The 17,084-nt window shown below is 43.0% G+C and overlaps 1 protein-coding gene across 2 annotated transcripts in view; it reads right to left on the bottom strand.

Moving 5' to 3' along the window:
- Positions 1-619: 619 nt before the first annotated feature.
- Positions 620-17,084, bottom strand: part of KCND3 (potassium voltage-gated channel subfamily D member 3) — a 121,765-nt gene continuing 105,300 nt past the window's right edge. The window contains exons 3-7 of one of the 2 annotated variants that reach the window (XM_075722402.1): positions 13,740-13,841; positions 6,766-6,858; positions 3,966-4,022; positions 2,756-3,003; positions 620-824 (exon numbers count right to left, since the gene is read on the bottom strand). In XM_075722402.1, the coding sequence (XP_075578517.1) occupies positions 620-824; positions 2,756-3,003; positions 3,966-4,022; positions 6,766-6,858; positions 13,740-13,841 (705 nt within the window). The remainder of the gene's footprint in view (positions 825-2,755; positions 3,004-3,965; positions 4,023-6,765; positions 6,859-13,739; positions 13,842-17,084) is intronic. The other variant, XM_075722403.1, reaches the window with a different exon arrangement.

Here is a 17,084-nt window from a genome sequence, read left to right as displayed (position 1 = left end):
GAAACATGCTCTGCTCTTTGTAATTCAGTGTTGCTCTGATGTGGTTCTGCTGCACACTCGCACGCACACACACAGAGGAATGGAAATAGATTTCTGTGACAGGTGGCTTCTTTGTCTAAATCTTTTCCTATAAAAGAAAAAAAATGTGAAATTTTGGTTGGTTTAAAGGTTCTGCTCCATGAAGAAAAAAAAATTCACAAAATCCATTGTTTTTCACCTTTTCAGTCATTTCCTCATGAATAAATATTATCCATTAAAAACCTTTAAAAAGGTGCTGCGATACACAGTGTTATATTTCCATTTTCTTTATTGACTCTCTTGTTGCCATGATTCTTCCCCTCCAGCCTCTGCAGGTGATTTTTGCCCCGTACCATGGCACAACACGCTCGCCATGCAGGTTTTTCCTTTAACCAGCCTCTTCCTCCCTCTCCTAATCCTTCCTCAGTCCACAGCATGAATGCGAGTCTGAAGAAAGCTGCCTCGTTAGGTCTCCATCGCTAATTCGATGACGAAATGTCAGGTTGGTCCATCCAGGCACAATTTGCAGCAAGAAAGGAACATGGAGGTGTGGAGGGAGAGGGGCACTGGTCTTCCAGCCTCCTTCTGTGCATGACACGTCTTACAAGGCAGAGACCTTGACTATGTTGCTCGTGGTGGTGGTGGAAATGTTCGTGGAGTGGCTGGGGCTGCTGGGCGGAGGCCGGCTCTCGCCTTCTGGCGTGAGCGCTGGCGGCGTGGGGATGCTGATGATGGCTGTCGTTATCTGGGCAGTTTTGCAGTTCGGTCTCAGCCCATCATCTGATTTCATGTTGAGACTGGAACGACTAGAAAACAGATTTAGTGCTTGGCTTTTTTTTCTTAAAACCAGACAGTAGAAAGGATGGGAACGGTAGTTGTTCTTAATCAGTATCTTATTCCTCTGAACTAAGGGCACCAAAATATTCAGAAGACTCCACTTAAATGTTCCCCCCAGTTCCTGCAAAGCATCATTTATTTCTACCCAGATTACGCTAAGCTTTTCTTAATATTCCCCCTGGTTAGGATACAGCTTTTCACAGGGCAAATCGTTCTGTTTTCATTTCATTCTTGCATGATTCTAGTTTAATTAAGAGGACATCTAAATAATACTGTCCTATGTACTGTATCTTTTCAGAGCACAGGTAGTTTCTGAGATAGAGATGTGGTCTTCTGTGCATTTCAAATGCCTCTTTCAAATTCACTGTCCCTTGATCTTTTCTATTTTTTCATCTCTCTGCAGTAGTTTCACGGATCTGGCAGCTGGGAGCATTCTTATTAGATCTGCATCAATTGCATCCTATAATTAATTACAGAGGGAAAATGATAGGTTGATTTCTGTGCATCTGCACAGCTATACGAGTCTGCTATTACCAGCCCAACATGTTCATTTTAAACACAAGGCCTGTCCTTTTAAAATTTAAAGCTCCCAGTTGGAAAGCTATTGCTGTTGTTATCTCAGAGTGACTCACCAAGAGGATGTTTCTTGATCGCTCAAGCATCCCAAGAACACGGCAGAACCCATTCTGCTCCCCGGTTGCCTCAGTCACAAGCTGAGAGTGGGGCAGTCTTAGGGACTGGGTGGTTCTGCCACTGGTAACCAGTACACCCAGTTAGTTGCATTCCACATGAAAAACAACTTAAAAGCTTTTTTCTCTCTCCATTCTTACAGTTTGGTAAGCAAGTGAAATGACAAACAGTGTTGACATTTAAAATATCACTGGCATCTGATTTAGCACCCACTGAAACAGGCAGAATAGTTGACATTCCCCTGAGTTACTGTTTCAGGTGCTGGTTTAAACTATTGTCATCTTGAAGCTGCAGTAGCCAGAGACTCATTTTGTGCTTATTCATTCATAAGTCATTCTCTGAAATGTCCTTCTGACTTCACCCTGGCACAAAGTAATCGCTTGCTGCCCTAAAGGCAGTTTTGTTTCAGTTTTTAGATCCCTTTGATAGGATTGGGAAGGAGAAGAATGGTTAAGTTCAAAACCAGCCCGGTGCACAAGAGGCTTGATGGGCTGAGGGGGATTTAGAAAGTAGTTTAATATTTGCAAGAAAGATATGGTGAAGAAATGATGTTTTCAGCAAGTTAAGTATAAAATGAAAATTTCAAAATTTCCTATTGAGACACTTCTTCACCTGTGTCACTAACGGCTTTTTAGGTGAGAGCTACTAAGACACCATTGTGAAATTCCTCCTCATTTGTTTCCCAGTGGTGCTTGATGCTTACAGTTGCGATTTAGACTTTCGGACAATGAAAATCAGTGAAGTGAGCGTCCCTGGAAGGACCATGTCAGCGTGTACAGCTCTCTAATAGCTTTTGCTGACAGACGCCGGTTAGCCAGTTGTCTTTGCCTGCTCCCAGTAAAGGCATGGAAATACTGGGCTAGCTGGGAGGTGGGCTGAGAAGTGGTCCTGCGCCAGCTTTGGTGAGTGGCTCACAGCTGGCAACTGCTGGCTCCTGCCTGTGCGATTAGCACTTCATAGGCAGGTTTCAGCTGGAATTCATTCTTCTCTGTCCAGTCTGGCCAGAGAAGAGCTGCGCTAGAGTCTAGCTTTGACCTGGTTCTTCCCGGAACGGCTAGGAGCCACTTTCTTTGGGTTGTCATTGGAAGGAGGGAAACAAAGATGCTCCCAGCACTAGACCCCTCTCCCTGGCTGGAGAATAGGCCTGCTTGGATAAGGCACTTCAGAGGTTTGCATGCAGTAGTTAGCAGCAAGAGCCTACTTACTGTACCTTGTCGTAAGTGAGGGCTGCTCACTGCACTGGATGTGGATGGTGCTGAGCTCCTGCATGCTCCGGAGGCGAGTGGCTGGCACGCTGGAGTTGGGAAGGTGAGTGGTCTTCTTGTTACGGCGAGAACAGCAGGAGGTGGTCAGTCCATGGTGACTTGACAAGGAGGGGCTCCGAGAAGAAGGGTAGTTTTGCATTGAGCTCTCCATGCAGTTCTGCTCGAACAGTTGCTCATCTATGAACTCGTGGTTCTGGCAGGGGAAAGAATAGTGCCATTACTCTCTGGTGACACCAACAGCTTTGGCCCAACAGCAGTTTGTTTTCAATGGCACCTTTTGCTAGGTTGGTGGGATGTGTCAGCCCCTTGTCTGTGTAAGATGCTCTCCGCCTCTGTGCCTGAAAATATTTACACTAGGCAGATCTTTAAAAGAAATGACTCTGCCCTTCCACTCACTGCAACCAAGAGAAGATTTTGCTCTCCTGCATCAGTAGGGGAATAAGGGAAGCTGTTGCAGTGACAAAAGCATGATAGTCTACCAATGCTGCCTTGCTTACGTAGTCCGAGATGGTTAATATATTGTGTTTGAATTTCCTTTCATTTTTGTGTCTGGATTCCAGAAGTGGCTTCAAAAAGTCTGCAATGCCACATGGTTATGAAATGCAAGAGGAGATTTAGGCTCCTTTTTCTTTGTCCCTGGGGACAGGATTGTGTAGTATTTGGCTGACCATCTTGACATACAGCTTAATTGCAGGATGTTGCTTGTATTGGCTATTGAGTGCAAAGCATGCCTGCAGTTCAGTGGCTGCTCTTAGCTGAGTAGAAATAAATGTGGCAGGTGAGAGTGGAAAGTGTATAGGGGAAGGAAGTTCAGAAAGCTGAATCTGTAAATTTTGCGCTAAGGAACAAGAAATCTTGAAAGAACGAACTCTTATGTGCGTGTATGAACTCCCAAGTAGTTCTAGTGAACATATTTATCCAGTCCCTGTCAGCATCAGAAAGGATGGGAAACAAAAGCAACCATGGTGAAGGCAGCCATTGGTTTTCATTGGAACAACTAACAACTCACACAGGAAACAGGAGCACTGGATAGCCATAAAGAGCCACGTGCACAAACTCCCACGGACAAGACCAGGAACGAGAAAGGAAGCAAACACTCTTCAGACATGTCACAGAGACCATAGAGAAAAACAGATTGAATTAAAAAGCAAATACCTTGATGGTGGAAGTTCGTACAGATAACAGGGGATCATCCACAAGATAGGACAATCCCTACGGGACAACATGCCAACAAAAGATAAAAACACAATTGATTGTCCATTCTGGCATTCAGAAGTTTAGTCCCAGCATTGCAACTATTGCCTCAGCATTCCAGCTGGCTCACTCAAGTTTGAATGGGCAACCGGACCTTCTCTTCCCCAAACCTTGCCTGAATCAGACCCCTTTGTTCCTTCCTTCTCACGCTTAAGCTTTTTAATGTTATGTTCTTGGAAATAGATCAAAACTGGTAACAACTTTATTACTTTGATCTTTTGAGAGCCAAAGGCAAAGGAGAACAAAGTTTTAGCCACTGATTCACAAGTGACGCATTGGAATTGTATTGCCATTGGGTCACCAATGGGTATGGGTTTTGATCATACTCTGTGGAAACACAGAAGAAAGGTTTGGGTTGAAGGACTGGATTCGATGCACTCAGCATTTGGAGAAAACATGGCATGTGAATGTCCATACTCATTCTGGGAATTGGAACGAGTGGAAAAACACTCCTTTTGTTTTAACAAACTCCATCTGTTGTGATAATATGACAAAGTAACCTCTGTTATGGCAGCTAGAAGTACTTTAGGGTCACTTTGTCATCTGACACACCAGATTTGTGAGCCATTCACAGCCATGCAATTATAAGGCTGTATGCTAGTGATGACTGCAGATACCATGATAATAAATAATGTACTTTTAGAATTCTTCTGCCTAGTTTAAGGAAAGGTGAATTGCCCATTGAAACAAGTTTGCAACCGTGGTACATTCCTCATTCCATTCCTGCAACTTGGTTACAAAATGACTCTTCAGTATTTAAAAATTCTTCTACTACAATTTAAGTTTTTGGGAGGAGAACTGCTGCATAGTATTTTAATGGATTATGTGAACTATAGAATTTCCACACAAGCTGATCGAACTATTTTGATTGATAATTTCAGACCAGAATCCAAACTTCCTATGTGATTTGATGCAACATCATGGTAATAACTGGCTGAAAAATGTGGGGGAAAACACATTAAATATTGTGCAGATTCTCCCTCTAGGTTTTAATCAAAATTCAAAGTATCACTGTTATTGCCATTCTTTGCTGAAAAAAGCAGCGTTTGGAACATTTTCAACCACTGAGACTCACTGTCTGAGTAGGCTTGTGTGCTGGAGGCAATCTAGCTTTTTTTAGTGCGGTAGGCTAATACATCCACAAATTAGGATATGCTTTGGCCATGTTACTTCCAGCACCCTAACCGGCTCATTAGTAATGGAGCGACTCTTGCAGCTCCCAGAGATGGCCAGTGTCCCTGTGCGGAGGTCAGAATTTCCATAAGCCTTTAGAAAGTCAGGGCCTTACAAGGGCAGACCCCGGAGGCAGGGTTGTCAGCTTTTGTTTGCTTCAGCCAATTTGGTAAAGTTTCCAAATGAAAGTATTCTTGAGAAATATGGGTCATAGCAGTGAAGCTTTTACACATAAAGTTCTAAACTAAAGAGTCAGATTGTGAAATATCTGCTTGTTACGTAACATCCAAAACTGCTAGAAATAAAGGCAAGATGAGCCTTATAAAATAAATTCAATAGTCATTGACACAGGAAGAATCAGTTCACTGTCCTTGGAATGGGGACCTCTATCGCTCATTGTGATAAACCAGCTGTACTCAGCAGGTCACTGTAATTAACCAGTCATCTTCTTCCAGTGTATCGCTGAAGCCTAAGCGGTGTTATTCCAGCATAAGCCAAACTATGAAAGTGAAGGTGATTTATCTAAAAGAAAGCTCTTGCAAGTCAGAAATCAAAAGTACACTTGATGATGGATGCAGATAGAAAAAGGCATGAATATTTCAAGTGGTAACCTCTCTTCATTCTTTCTAGAATGAATCATGGTATAGATAATGTGTTCCTTTACTGCAGAACCTTTTATATATACCTGGAAGTAAAACATATGTATCAAATAAATATCTGAAATGTTCCAAGAGACTTCTGCATACAGAATCACTTAATAATGAAACATAAAATTCTCCCTCCAACACCTTGCATGATGCAAACAGAAAAGTCATTGTTACAGAATCTGCTTGACTAGCTTTGAGATAAATTTCCTGCTCTTGTAACCAGAACTGTAGTGAGAAAAGATATGTGCAACCTTTAAACCCATTAAGAGAGTTCATCTGCTCTGTGCCATATAAAGGGCTAAAGGTTAATTTTTTTCCAGCCTGTTGGTACTGGTGACCAGGTTGTGGTTTGGAGTCACTGGCAGCAGCTTCCTCCTCTTAAGACAGCAGAGCTGTCGTTTATTACTAATTAGCACAAGTGATGAGTACATATGATGTGTGACTGACAGCATAAGACAAATGCAGTTTAGCTCTCTTTTAGAAGTATTCAAGAAATTAAACTTAATGTATGCCTTGTTTACAGGATCTCCCTAACCCCATGCTAAAAAGTTATTTGCATTCAAGAGAACTTGTGTGAGCAACCTGCTATTGACTTTGCACTGGTGTAGTAGATGACTGTGGAGTAGCAGATAATCACGTCTTTATCCCTTTGCACAGTAATTACTTGTTTTTTTTTTTAAGACGACAATGACATAAAGTACACATCCCATTGCAGAATATTCTTGGGAGCTTGAGTGTCAGCCCCCTCTGGTGTAGTTTGTAGGTCTACTGAGTACATCTGAGTGCCGCCTCAGAGCATCTGCATGCATGTCTTTTCCATACGAAGCCTGGGCCAGGCATGAAGACCTAGTAAGATGTAAAAGGATTGCGTTGCTACTTACGGTTGTTTTTTCCAGGCAGTGCAGCAGGTGGTGATGTTGGCTTTCAATTAAGGAGGTGCCTTTAGTCATATGCTGCTCATCTTCAGTGGATCCCTATATAGCCAGACAAAGGGGGGGAAAAAACCAAAACCCAAACCAGGTGTAAAACTGAAAACAAACAGAACTACCAGCATTAGCTTTCACAGGGATAAAGATAATTTCAGGTTTGCTAGCTCTCAGGTTTTTCTCATTACTCTTTACAAGGTTACCTCATTTTTTTTCTTAATGATTTGGCTTGTAAACTCAGGTGAGGAGCTCAGCTTTGATTCAAAATCAATGTGTTTCTAGCCATTTTGTAGCTGTGGAGGAAACCTGGGAAATACTGTTGATGTGTGATGTCAAGGCTCAGGAACCAGAAGGTGAAGAAAAAAAGAACCTGTGCTGTTTTATTTTTCAAAAAAAACCATTGAGACTTTTAAGCTTGAAATGACCTTTGAATGCCAACAGATGTACCCTGAACTCTGGTCTCTGTTAGGAGGCAAAACACAAGCTGTCTTGCTTTTGCTGAGCTGAAAGCCTGGCTCTGCCCGACCTTCAGGGCTGCGCAGAGCTGGGCCTGCTGGAACTCGCATGTGTTACTGCCAAAGCCTCCTGTGTCGCGGCTGCATGCCAGATCAAAAAAATGTGAGTCTGGGCTTCATGTCTTGGCCTTTGAATGCTGTTTCTAGAGACAGGACTCCTGGCTCTGTCTCTCCTCTCCGTGGACATGACCAATTGTTTTCTGCACTTTGTACCTGCAGCGTGCCGAAGGGGGGCTGCTCTTTCCCTAGGTCAGTGTATATGGTGGTTGGTGGGGAGTTTATAGCAGGTCCTGAGGACTGGGTTTGGTGCAGACTGAAGGTGTGTAACCCTCCTGTGACAAAGCCCTCTTTGAAAGGCAGGGAGAAGGGAGGAACAGGCAGGTGCTGCTTATGTAAGAGTTAATATATATAAATTATCCTATTCAAGCGTATGGCAAATGAAGAAGCATTGTGCAGTAGTGGCAAAGGGTTTATGTTCACACGAAATGCGGCAGCAGTTCCCTAGGAGAAGGAAGGTCCCGTCTTCATTAGTTTCTTATGGCTTGTGGCCTTCACTCAGTAGATGGCTTGCTGTGATTTATGTTTTGGTAGCACAGTGACCAGGAGCCCTGTGAACTGACCAGGAGCCCTCTGTACATCGCTTAGCAAAAACCAGAGCAAGGCAAGCCTGTTTCAAAGACCTCACAATCCAGCTACTTGACTCATTGTACAGCCACACCTGTACAATTGGGGACCAGCTTTCCCCTCTTTCCCCTGTGTACTCAAGCTGCTGAGATTTGCTAACAAATTTGTAAGCTAATTCAGAGAGTAGGGTGTGCTTAGAGTCAAGCAGGCAGCCTGTGCCATCTGGGAAAGGATTGGGTACAGCTGAGAGTATTTATGTTGAACAACTATTAAAAGGAGTGGTCCCTCCTAGGACGACATAGGAAGAGTTGAAGGAGATGAACTGTTTGTGGCATGCCTGTTAAGGACTCTGGGTTGGAAAGACTTACTGGGACTCATGCTGGTTGTTCTGGGCTTCTACATCAGGTATGTGTGCATGTGGTGATTTGGGGAAGAGACTGCTCAGACTGCAGTGTTATTAGTGCTTAAGATAAGCTACAGATCTCAGACTAATCTCTGTGCTTTTGTTAAGCTGAGGGGCTTGATCTGCTTGAAATAGCTGAAATAGAAATGGATAAGAGGTTAGGAGCTTGAGTTCAGTATGTGCATCATGTTTTGCTTATGCAGAAAGCTTGGCATCAAGCGTTCATCAAAACTGCACTAGGCCAATTTACCAATTTGGGTGTGGGGGAGAAATTCCGTACTCTGTGTTTTTGATCTCCACGCTGTATTAGTGAATCAGATGCTTACATTCCTCAAAATATAGCATGTTGCTTACCCTATGATCTGATGATGAGAGACACCTCAGAAATGGAAGGAAAAGAAGCAATAGGGGTTGTTTAGAGAGTTTCTGTGCTATTTGAGAGCGAGGATTATTTTTGTCACTTTCTCTGTTCCGTGGTGGCAGATTTAAGATCTGGGTTGTTAAAGATGTTCTCTTACTACTACTACTTAAGCTCCTGATCTTGAAATTCACTGTGATTTCATGACACATTAATCTGCGTGTGTCTTTGATGACTAGCATATTCAAAGACAATTACATGCATTAAAATGGCAATTAGGTGTTGTAAAATGTTTCCCTGTGCTCCGTAAGTAAGGGGTGCCTGGTGTCTTCTGTAATGCCTAAATCGGAAAGTCAAAAATTGATGTGCGTGGCTTGAATCTCTACGTAGACACGAAACAGCAGTATCTAACTGTTCAGGAGAGAAAATGGGCGATGGGAGACACAGCAGAACATCTTGGCAGAAGTGCCAAGACGTTGTCTGTTGCTCTCAAGGGGTCAAATGCAACTATGCTTAAACCATTGCTTTTAAATACACCCATGTGTCCCAGTGATTCACCGCAAGTGTGTGTTCTGGATGCCTTTTCCAGGATGGTTCTGTGAACCTTAAGTGAAGGAATAACTCTGTCTCTGACAGATGCCAAAACATTGCTGAACTGATACGTTAAGAAAGCTGACTTACCCTACGCAGAATTAATAGATTCCTATGGGAATGCATCTTAGGCAGGTTATGGATTATTTTTGTTGTTGTTGTTGCTGTTGTTTTGGAAGATGGAGCATTCCCAGAAGTATTTTTAGAAGTGGCCTAAAAAAAAAAATCAGCTCCCTTTTTCTTATTAACAATCCTCCTGGTGAGCTAACACATCAAGCAGGTCCTGTTTGTACCCTGCTGAGATTACTGACTCTGCTGAAGTCTGTGTTGGAGTATTTCCCATGGAGGTCCTTGCAATCCCTAAAGCAAATATGATGCTGCACTAAAACACTGGAAGAGGAGAGAGAAAGAACATATATTGCAAACAGTATCTTTTCGTGAGGATTTGCTTGAGAGATCTAAATGGAATCTTGAAAGCAAAGACAGAGCTTCCATACCTCTGGCAGAAGACCTAAGCCTATTGTTAAATTTGGCAGCACAACTCCCTCTGCGTTCCATCCCGAGGCTAAGCTTGCTGCTGATGGAAATGCATCAAGGGAAGGCAGTGACCAGGAATAAAGTGTAGCATCAGTGAGCGTGACTTGTACCTTATCTTCCTTTCACTTTTTCTTCAGTCAGCTCAGTGTTTTCAGAAACAAAGAGTGGGCAACCACCTGCAACACCCTAGCATACAAATGAAGAATGAGATCTGCAGGAACTACTGCCCTAGGACAGTGGGAGTGCCAACATCACACAAAGGCTTGGCATTTTGATGGTACTGTTGAGGAATGTATACCTATAGAGATTGCATCAGTGGTACCTACTACTGCAGGCAAACAAAATCTGTGTCTTCATTAGAAGAGTCTGGCTATAATGAAAAAGCTGGTGGGGCGGAGGAGAGGATATGGTTTGCTTTTTGAGCTGGGATGCCAGTTTTGCAAGGATTTGATGCCAGCTACCATTCAGTTTGTTCTTGGAAGACATTCAGTGAACTGCTGGTTGCTTGGACGGAGACTGAAACACACTGTAGTGTCAGTTCTGAAATCTAAAATACTTCCACTTTACCTCTTCTACTTAGTGCTTCAGCATGCAAAATTGGACACTGGTGAACTGAGATGAACTGGTTCAGTGGTTAGACTGTCCCTTCCCATGAATGGCTATAATGCTTACCTGTGGCTAAGCAGATTCTGCTTGTGAAAAGACCTCACAACCTACTGTTCCTAGGATACACACCTCCTAGCATTTTAGCTAAAAGGGAATTTCAGCTAGCTGTACAAGGAGATTAACACTAAGAGGATATGTAGGCTGCTGCCATGGGAAGAAGCTTGCCATCCCTTGAGCACTTCTGACATAAAGCCCGCTAAAAATCTCTCTAAATGAGAAGAAAACGGTCCGAGTACTTTGTGTCTAGATGGCAAATGGAAAATGCCACAAATTCACATGTTTCTGAAGCAAGAGTCTGTATTCTTGCTAGGAGCAGAACTCCTTCCTGCTGCTGCTCTTGGATAAATCCTTTTCTTTGCTTTTTCTTTACTTTGATAGAAGGCTCCAGGCTAAAGACATGCTGTTCCCTTGAAAGATGGTGTCAGTATATTCATTCTGGTGCTAATGAAAGGACATTCTGGCACATGTTCTGGAATCTTGAACAGTCCTTATCTCTCAGTTTATTAGTTTGACAGCAGAGCCACAGTCAGGATACATTCTGGGGCAGTTATTTTCCTTGGGTAAACCCTCAAGGTGTCAGGCTGCAGGGCAATCTGCTGGGCACTTGTAAAACAATCATACATTGATCACAGTGCGGTGTGATTGCTAATGATGAAAGTGGTAATATCTAGTCATGGCCATATAGTAATTGCAGTTGGAATTGCTGCTGGGTAACAAATCAGCCCTATGGCAATCTGGCCATGTGAAGTCCATTAAAGTTAGTGTGAGTCCTGGGCAAGGTATCAAAATGGGATGTGTATCTGACCGATGAAGCAGTTTGAGACTAATTTGACTGACAGATATACACACTATGTAGATAATATTTTGGTCCCTAATACAGCAACTACAGAAATCACATTCCTTCATATTTTTGCAGCTTAAAAAATTTGGCTGACTAGACTATGCTGTCATTCACATTTTAAACTCTTAAGAATAATTTGTTCTCCTGCCATAAAATGAAAGGACATAAAATCTTGCCTTGTGGAGTTAAAACGGTCATGTATACCTTTACAACAAAGGATGCTCTGCAGTTCTGTAATTAATTAATGCCACTACCTGTGGATGGAGAGACATATCTCTGTTCTTGATTCAGGTATGAGGCTAGTCCTCAGGTAGTCAGAGATCGTTTCCTGGTCGTTGTGCAGATGCCAGGCATGGCTTTGGCAAGTTTCTTGTTTTAGTAAATTATATTCCTATATGTCACAGGTGGATGGTAATTCTTCCTTCTCCATACCCTTTGCTTTTGACTATTTCAGCAGGAAGTTCCGTAGGGTGGGGATATTTTCTTTCAAAGTATTAATACAAATATATACCTTATTCAGTACTTTTCAAAGTAGGCTTTGTGTATCTTACTGGGCTGTGGGGGAGTCATGTTAGCATTTAGAGCTATAAGCCCACCAGAAAGCAAGTTGCACCCAGAAAAGCTTGGGAAGACCTGCTCTTGGTGCTACTGTATATCTAAATGTAGTTATTAATGGGTAAAAAAAGTCCTCTAGAACCTCTTTAGAAATGTTTTTGTTTTCCTTCTTGTGTCTACAGTAGCTTTGTAGCCAACAAAATGACCCTTCTTCCACTTTTTTTTGGGCAAATGCCAGGAAATGAACCCATTCAGCCAAATATTTCTCTCAACCTCATGCATTTTGGACTTAAGCATTGGTGCGTCAGCTGCTCTTCTGTGAGTGGTCTTGGCAGGGAGTTTTGGTTGACAAGAGAAGTGAGGAGATTCTTGTTGGGATGACAGGCTGGAAGATCAAGTGCAAACTGGGTGTCCCTGCTAAGCTCTTCTGGCATTTTTAAAAAACAGAAATCTAAAGCTCAAAAGGAAGTTTTAAATTTGCAGTCAAATTTTTGCATGTTCCTGGGTAATGAAATAGCAGAATCTCAGCTGAGCTGGCATCCCAGTCCTAAGCCTTTCCTTTGCGGGGTAAGGCTCTGGACTAGGTGTGACCAGTCTTCCTGGTCTCATATTCTCAGCAAAGAAACTTTTCTTGAACTGCTCAACAGCAACATATGGTTCATGAAACAGATTTTCTGAGTGTCACTGCCATTCGCAGAGCAGGAGACAACGCTAGATGTGTAGTCAGAAGGATCAAACTTGTTTCTGAGGGGAGAACAGAAACTCATCTGGGCATCCTACCTTCCAAATCTGTACTTCATGTGAAGTGCTTTTGTAGAGTCATTTTTAAAACTATTCCAGTTGTAAAGGGCCAGATTCCTCTATCTCGGTCTGCACTGAGTAGTACCCTACATGCAAAATAAGGTGCTGCACAATTTCCCTCTGTGTGCTGTACCCACTGAGCTTGGGTAGGAGTGGGCTCGGGTCCTAGGGAGCAGCTTTCACCATGAGCTGACAAGGTTTTTCAGCTTTGATTTTTACAAATGCAAGGATGTGTGCCAGGGAAAATAGTAGACATCTGAAGGATTAGGCCCCAAGTAAGGATGCATGAACAAGTGCTAGGCGGCTCTGGTGGCTCAATTAAGCATTCTTCATCTCACTCTTTTCTCCCCACGTGCATGAAAGGCTGATTTATTTGAAATTAAATCCATGAAGTGTGCTAATACCTGCTCTGGTGTTGATCAGGCTTAATGTAATAACCTCCTCTCATTTTTGCTGATTCTGTTGAGCAATCTGACGCACTTAAAACTTTTCTTCTCGTGAATAGCTAGTATTAGCCTCCAGAGGCCTTTCTGTTAAAAATAAACCCACCACCAAACTGCCTGAAACAGGAGCTAGGGAATATTTTCCTGTCCCGTTGGGCATGATCAGATAGCCCATATTAGAGGGAGACTCTTGAAAATAAATAACTGTATGTTGAAAGAGAGAGGATATTTATATTATGGGCAGACCCTGGGGGGTATAAATCAGTACAGCTCCAACAGCTCCATCACAGAGAGCTTCGAGGAACTGTGAAGCTGATCATTGCTGGAAGGTCAGATCCTTTCCTAGCTCAAGGAGGAGCCCAAGGAGACTTTTTCTTCCCACCCAATCTTGCAGCTGGATTCCAGCTGTCCCTCCACATGGCACATACAGTACATGAGGGTGTAATTATAGCATAATGCCATTCCACGTCTGAGGCTGCCACTCTGGATAATGAGCAATTGGGTGGCAACAGAGAGAGAAAGGGAGCCCAGGGAGAGGAGTGGGAATAGGGAGCTTCTTAAATGCTGTGGGAGAAGATACTGTCTCAGCACTCACCGTCAGCTCGAGGGCTTCGTTCAGGAGGCCGTTGCGCTTGCTGTGGAGGTAAGCGTTGGAGCTGCCTGTTTTGGCCACTCGAATCCTTGCAAGCCGGGCTTTCTGTGAAGAAGGCAAACAAGCTGAAGTTATACCTTGGCACGCCAAATGATAGGTCCTGTGCTGGCAATACCAGGAGGAAGGAAATTCTGGGTTCCCCTTGTACCTGAAAAAGCCTGGGGGTGAAATACAAGGGGTGTGTGGACAGGACAAGGTGCTGCTGAGAACAGCTAGCGCAGGAGTCAGATGAGTACATCTGTCTGAAGAACATCATCTGCCACAGCGTTAATGGCCTTTCCAGAGGCAAGAAATGGGGTCCTGCAGGTTTGTTTATCCTTTCAAAAGTTAATAGTCATTTCTTGGGGGTGAGATGCGCAGCAGCTAGAGACGCTTGTTTTGGACATGTTCCTGGCATAGGAGCACTGTATGACTGTGTGTGATCTAGCAGCGTGTACATGCTGTGCATGTGTGTTGCTTTCATGGCTTACCTTCTCTCTAACATGCTTGGCTGTTTAATCCTCTCTTTCTTTCAGCAATGTGCTCTGACATCTGTGTTGTCACTTGCTGTGCTTGTACTGCAGCTAGCACGGTGACACCCGGTGCTCAGTGGTGGTGGAGATGCTGCTGCAGTACAGGTGACTAGTAACAGGCGTTCAGAGGGAGGAGAGCTGAGAGGGAGTTTTGGTAACTTGCTCCACTTACCAGGCAAGTAGCATAGGCTGTTAATTTAATATTGGGAAATACTAATGAAAAAGTCTACATTCATAATCCTCCAGTGGGGAGAGGCATCGTATTTGTTCCTTCCATCCTCTGCAGTGGCAGCACTGGTTTATCGGCTTTGGTGTCTGATAATACAAGACTCTATCCAAAAAATATGCATCTCCTGACAAACTGACAGAATTCACTCTGCAACAGCACAGATCTTCAGCTCTTCTCATTTTTTATTTATCCCTGACCTCCTTGACCTCCAGGTGGACAAGTTAAATGGTAAAAACCAGTCCAGAATAAAGCAAGCTAGAAAAACTAACAAGGCCCTCTTCCTTTTTAATCACACAATTTGTAGTATTTCAGTGTTTCTTTTCAATTGTTGCCTGCTTCTCTGTCAAGTGCTGATTTGCCTTTTTCTTTTCTGCTGTTAATTTATGACTCAAACACCATTAAAAGTAAATAAATGAAATAGCTGTGGCTATTAAAAAATAATTACATTGTGCTGTATTTTAAAATGCTGCATAATCTTTTAAATAACATGGAACTCGTGATTTTCCTTTCTAATTAGAGGTTCTAATGGGTATACACTGTAGGAAGAGTGAAGCCAAGAGGCAAATATCTGCAGTGGGTCCAGAGAGTGTAATAATTCCAGGAGCTCTATTACCGTACATGCGTGAGTGACTCTGACCCTCAATATTTGAAAGATTTGTTTAACCTTAAGAGCTTCTGCTTAAGCAGACAATTTCTCAGGCAAAGACATGTACAGGATACTAGTTTGCAGCTTTAATTAGGTGACACAGACTCTGACCAGTCTGAAAAATAGGTCGTCTTTTGACACCCCAAAATGGGGACATACAAAATTGACTTCTTTTCTATACTTCACCTAGATTTCATTGTCCCATTTTAATGTTAAGACTCCAAGTCAGTATATGAGAGTGATATCTCTGATAAAACTTACTCTGTACTGGGGCTGAGGTACCTCACGGGGTTATCTGGTCACCCTGTGGCAGGGGCATGGTTGTATTTGCAAGATGTAGACTGAGGATACAAGAAGAAAATGGAATTGGATCTTCAGTGTTTCTGAAGACTTTCCCAAAGTGCTGTGTTGCTCCAGGCCCTGAATAAGACTAGCCTGAGACTGTAATCTGGAACAAAAATTGCAGAGGCTACTATTGTTGAAGATGTGTTATGGGGAGAGAGCAGGGCATAAGGGACTGAGGGATATTCCATTTCCCAGTTACATGGCATTGTCTCTCTGTGCTTGTTAATTACATTTCCATTAAATTATTTCTTCCATTTGCAAGTATATGACTTCCCTTACTTTTCATGATGATCTTATCACTTCCATAATCAGGATTGGATACTGGATCCAGTGGTGGTCTTTACAGTGAGGCTCTGATGGCAAGCACAGAAGACTTCCATTTCTTTCTGTGCTTGACAAAGTATCTCCTTTGCTGAAGGAATTACCAGAGTCCCCCAACTTACTTACCTCACCCATAGCAGGAAAGGTTTCATCCTCTCTTCAGTTCAGTCAATTGCTAAAGTGGATTCAGTCTTGGGCTCTTGTAACGAACATTATTCCCTTTGCCTCCAGGCTAGCAGGGGATCAAATATTAATAGCTGTACTCCATGTGGACTGGAGATGGTTCGTTTCTGAGGTCTGTTCTCTTCTCTTCTTTGAAACAGGGCTACTAGCTATCTAAATAATTAAGCCCCATAGCTTTTGTAGTTTAGAACAGAGATTATTTTAAAAAATGTGAGTGGGGCAGAAGTTAATCCTATTGTCCTTAACACAAAAAGATGTCTAGGATAGTCACACTGCCTAACTCTGTGCCCCCATCATGATCAAATTTGGTAGATATCTTGATTAACTCGGCTAGAGAAGTTAATTAAAATTGGTGCCTAAAATTGGTTTGGCCCTCCGTACAGTTTCCCACATTGGACTAGAAACAACTCTAAAACCACAGTTCCTGTTTTTATGTGAAAGTCTGTGTGTAAATGTGCATTATTTGGAAAGCATATCTATCAAGTGACACAAGCTTTACATGACATTTAGGTACATGTCCTATGTTTATGCGGGATGCAGTACTTTGATCATGCCTGACACTAAGAAAGGGCTTAAGTGCAGCAAAGCACTCGCCTCTGACGTCTGCAGTGGAGGTTTGACACTGGTTTATATGGCCAAAGTGGATTGAGGACGTGAAGGGCACCTGGCAGCAGTGTAAGACTGGGGTTACAGTGTGGAAGCAGGTAAAAGCTGGCTGTTCTGGAGGAGTTTGTGTTGTCTGCTGGAATGCATCAGTCTGGACTTGGCCGGCCGGTAGAGGTATGCTTTGGCAGATCAGGTGAGGAGTAAATTACAGGGGCAAGAGCCTTGAACTTAGGGTCACCCCACACAAGCTTTGAAGCAGCAGTGTTTTGCAGGGAACCATACTATGTACTGTCACATATTTTGCTATCAGGAACCTAGGGAAATAGGTTGATGGGGTCTTCCAGATTCTGCCAGGTTTTTAACACATGTGGGTATGCTTTTGTCATCCCTGTCCTGCAGAGCTCAGTACTTCTGGTCTGCAGGACAGAAGACAGATGAGTGGAGGA

Source organism: Pelecanus crispus, chromosome 17, assembly GCF_030463565.1.
Source record: "Pelecanus crispus isolate bPelCri1 chromosome 17, bPelCri1.pri, whole genome shotgun sequence".
Taxonomy (NCBI): Eukaryota; Metazoa; Chordata; class Aves; order Pelecaniformes; family Pelecanidae; genus Pelecanus; species Pelecanus crispus.
The sequence above is the reverse complement of the archived record's forward strand: the minus strand, read 5'-3'. Positions and strand labels throughout refer to the sequence as shown.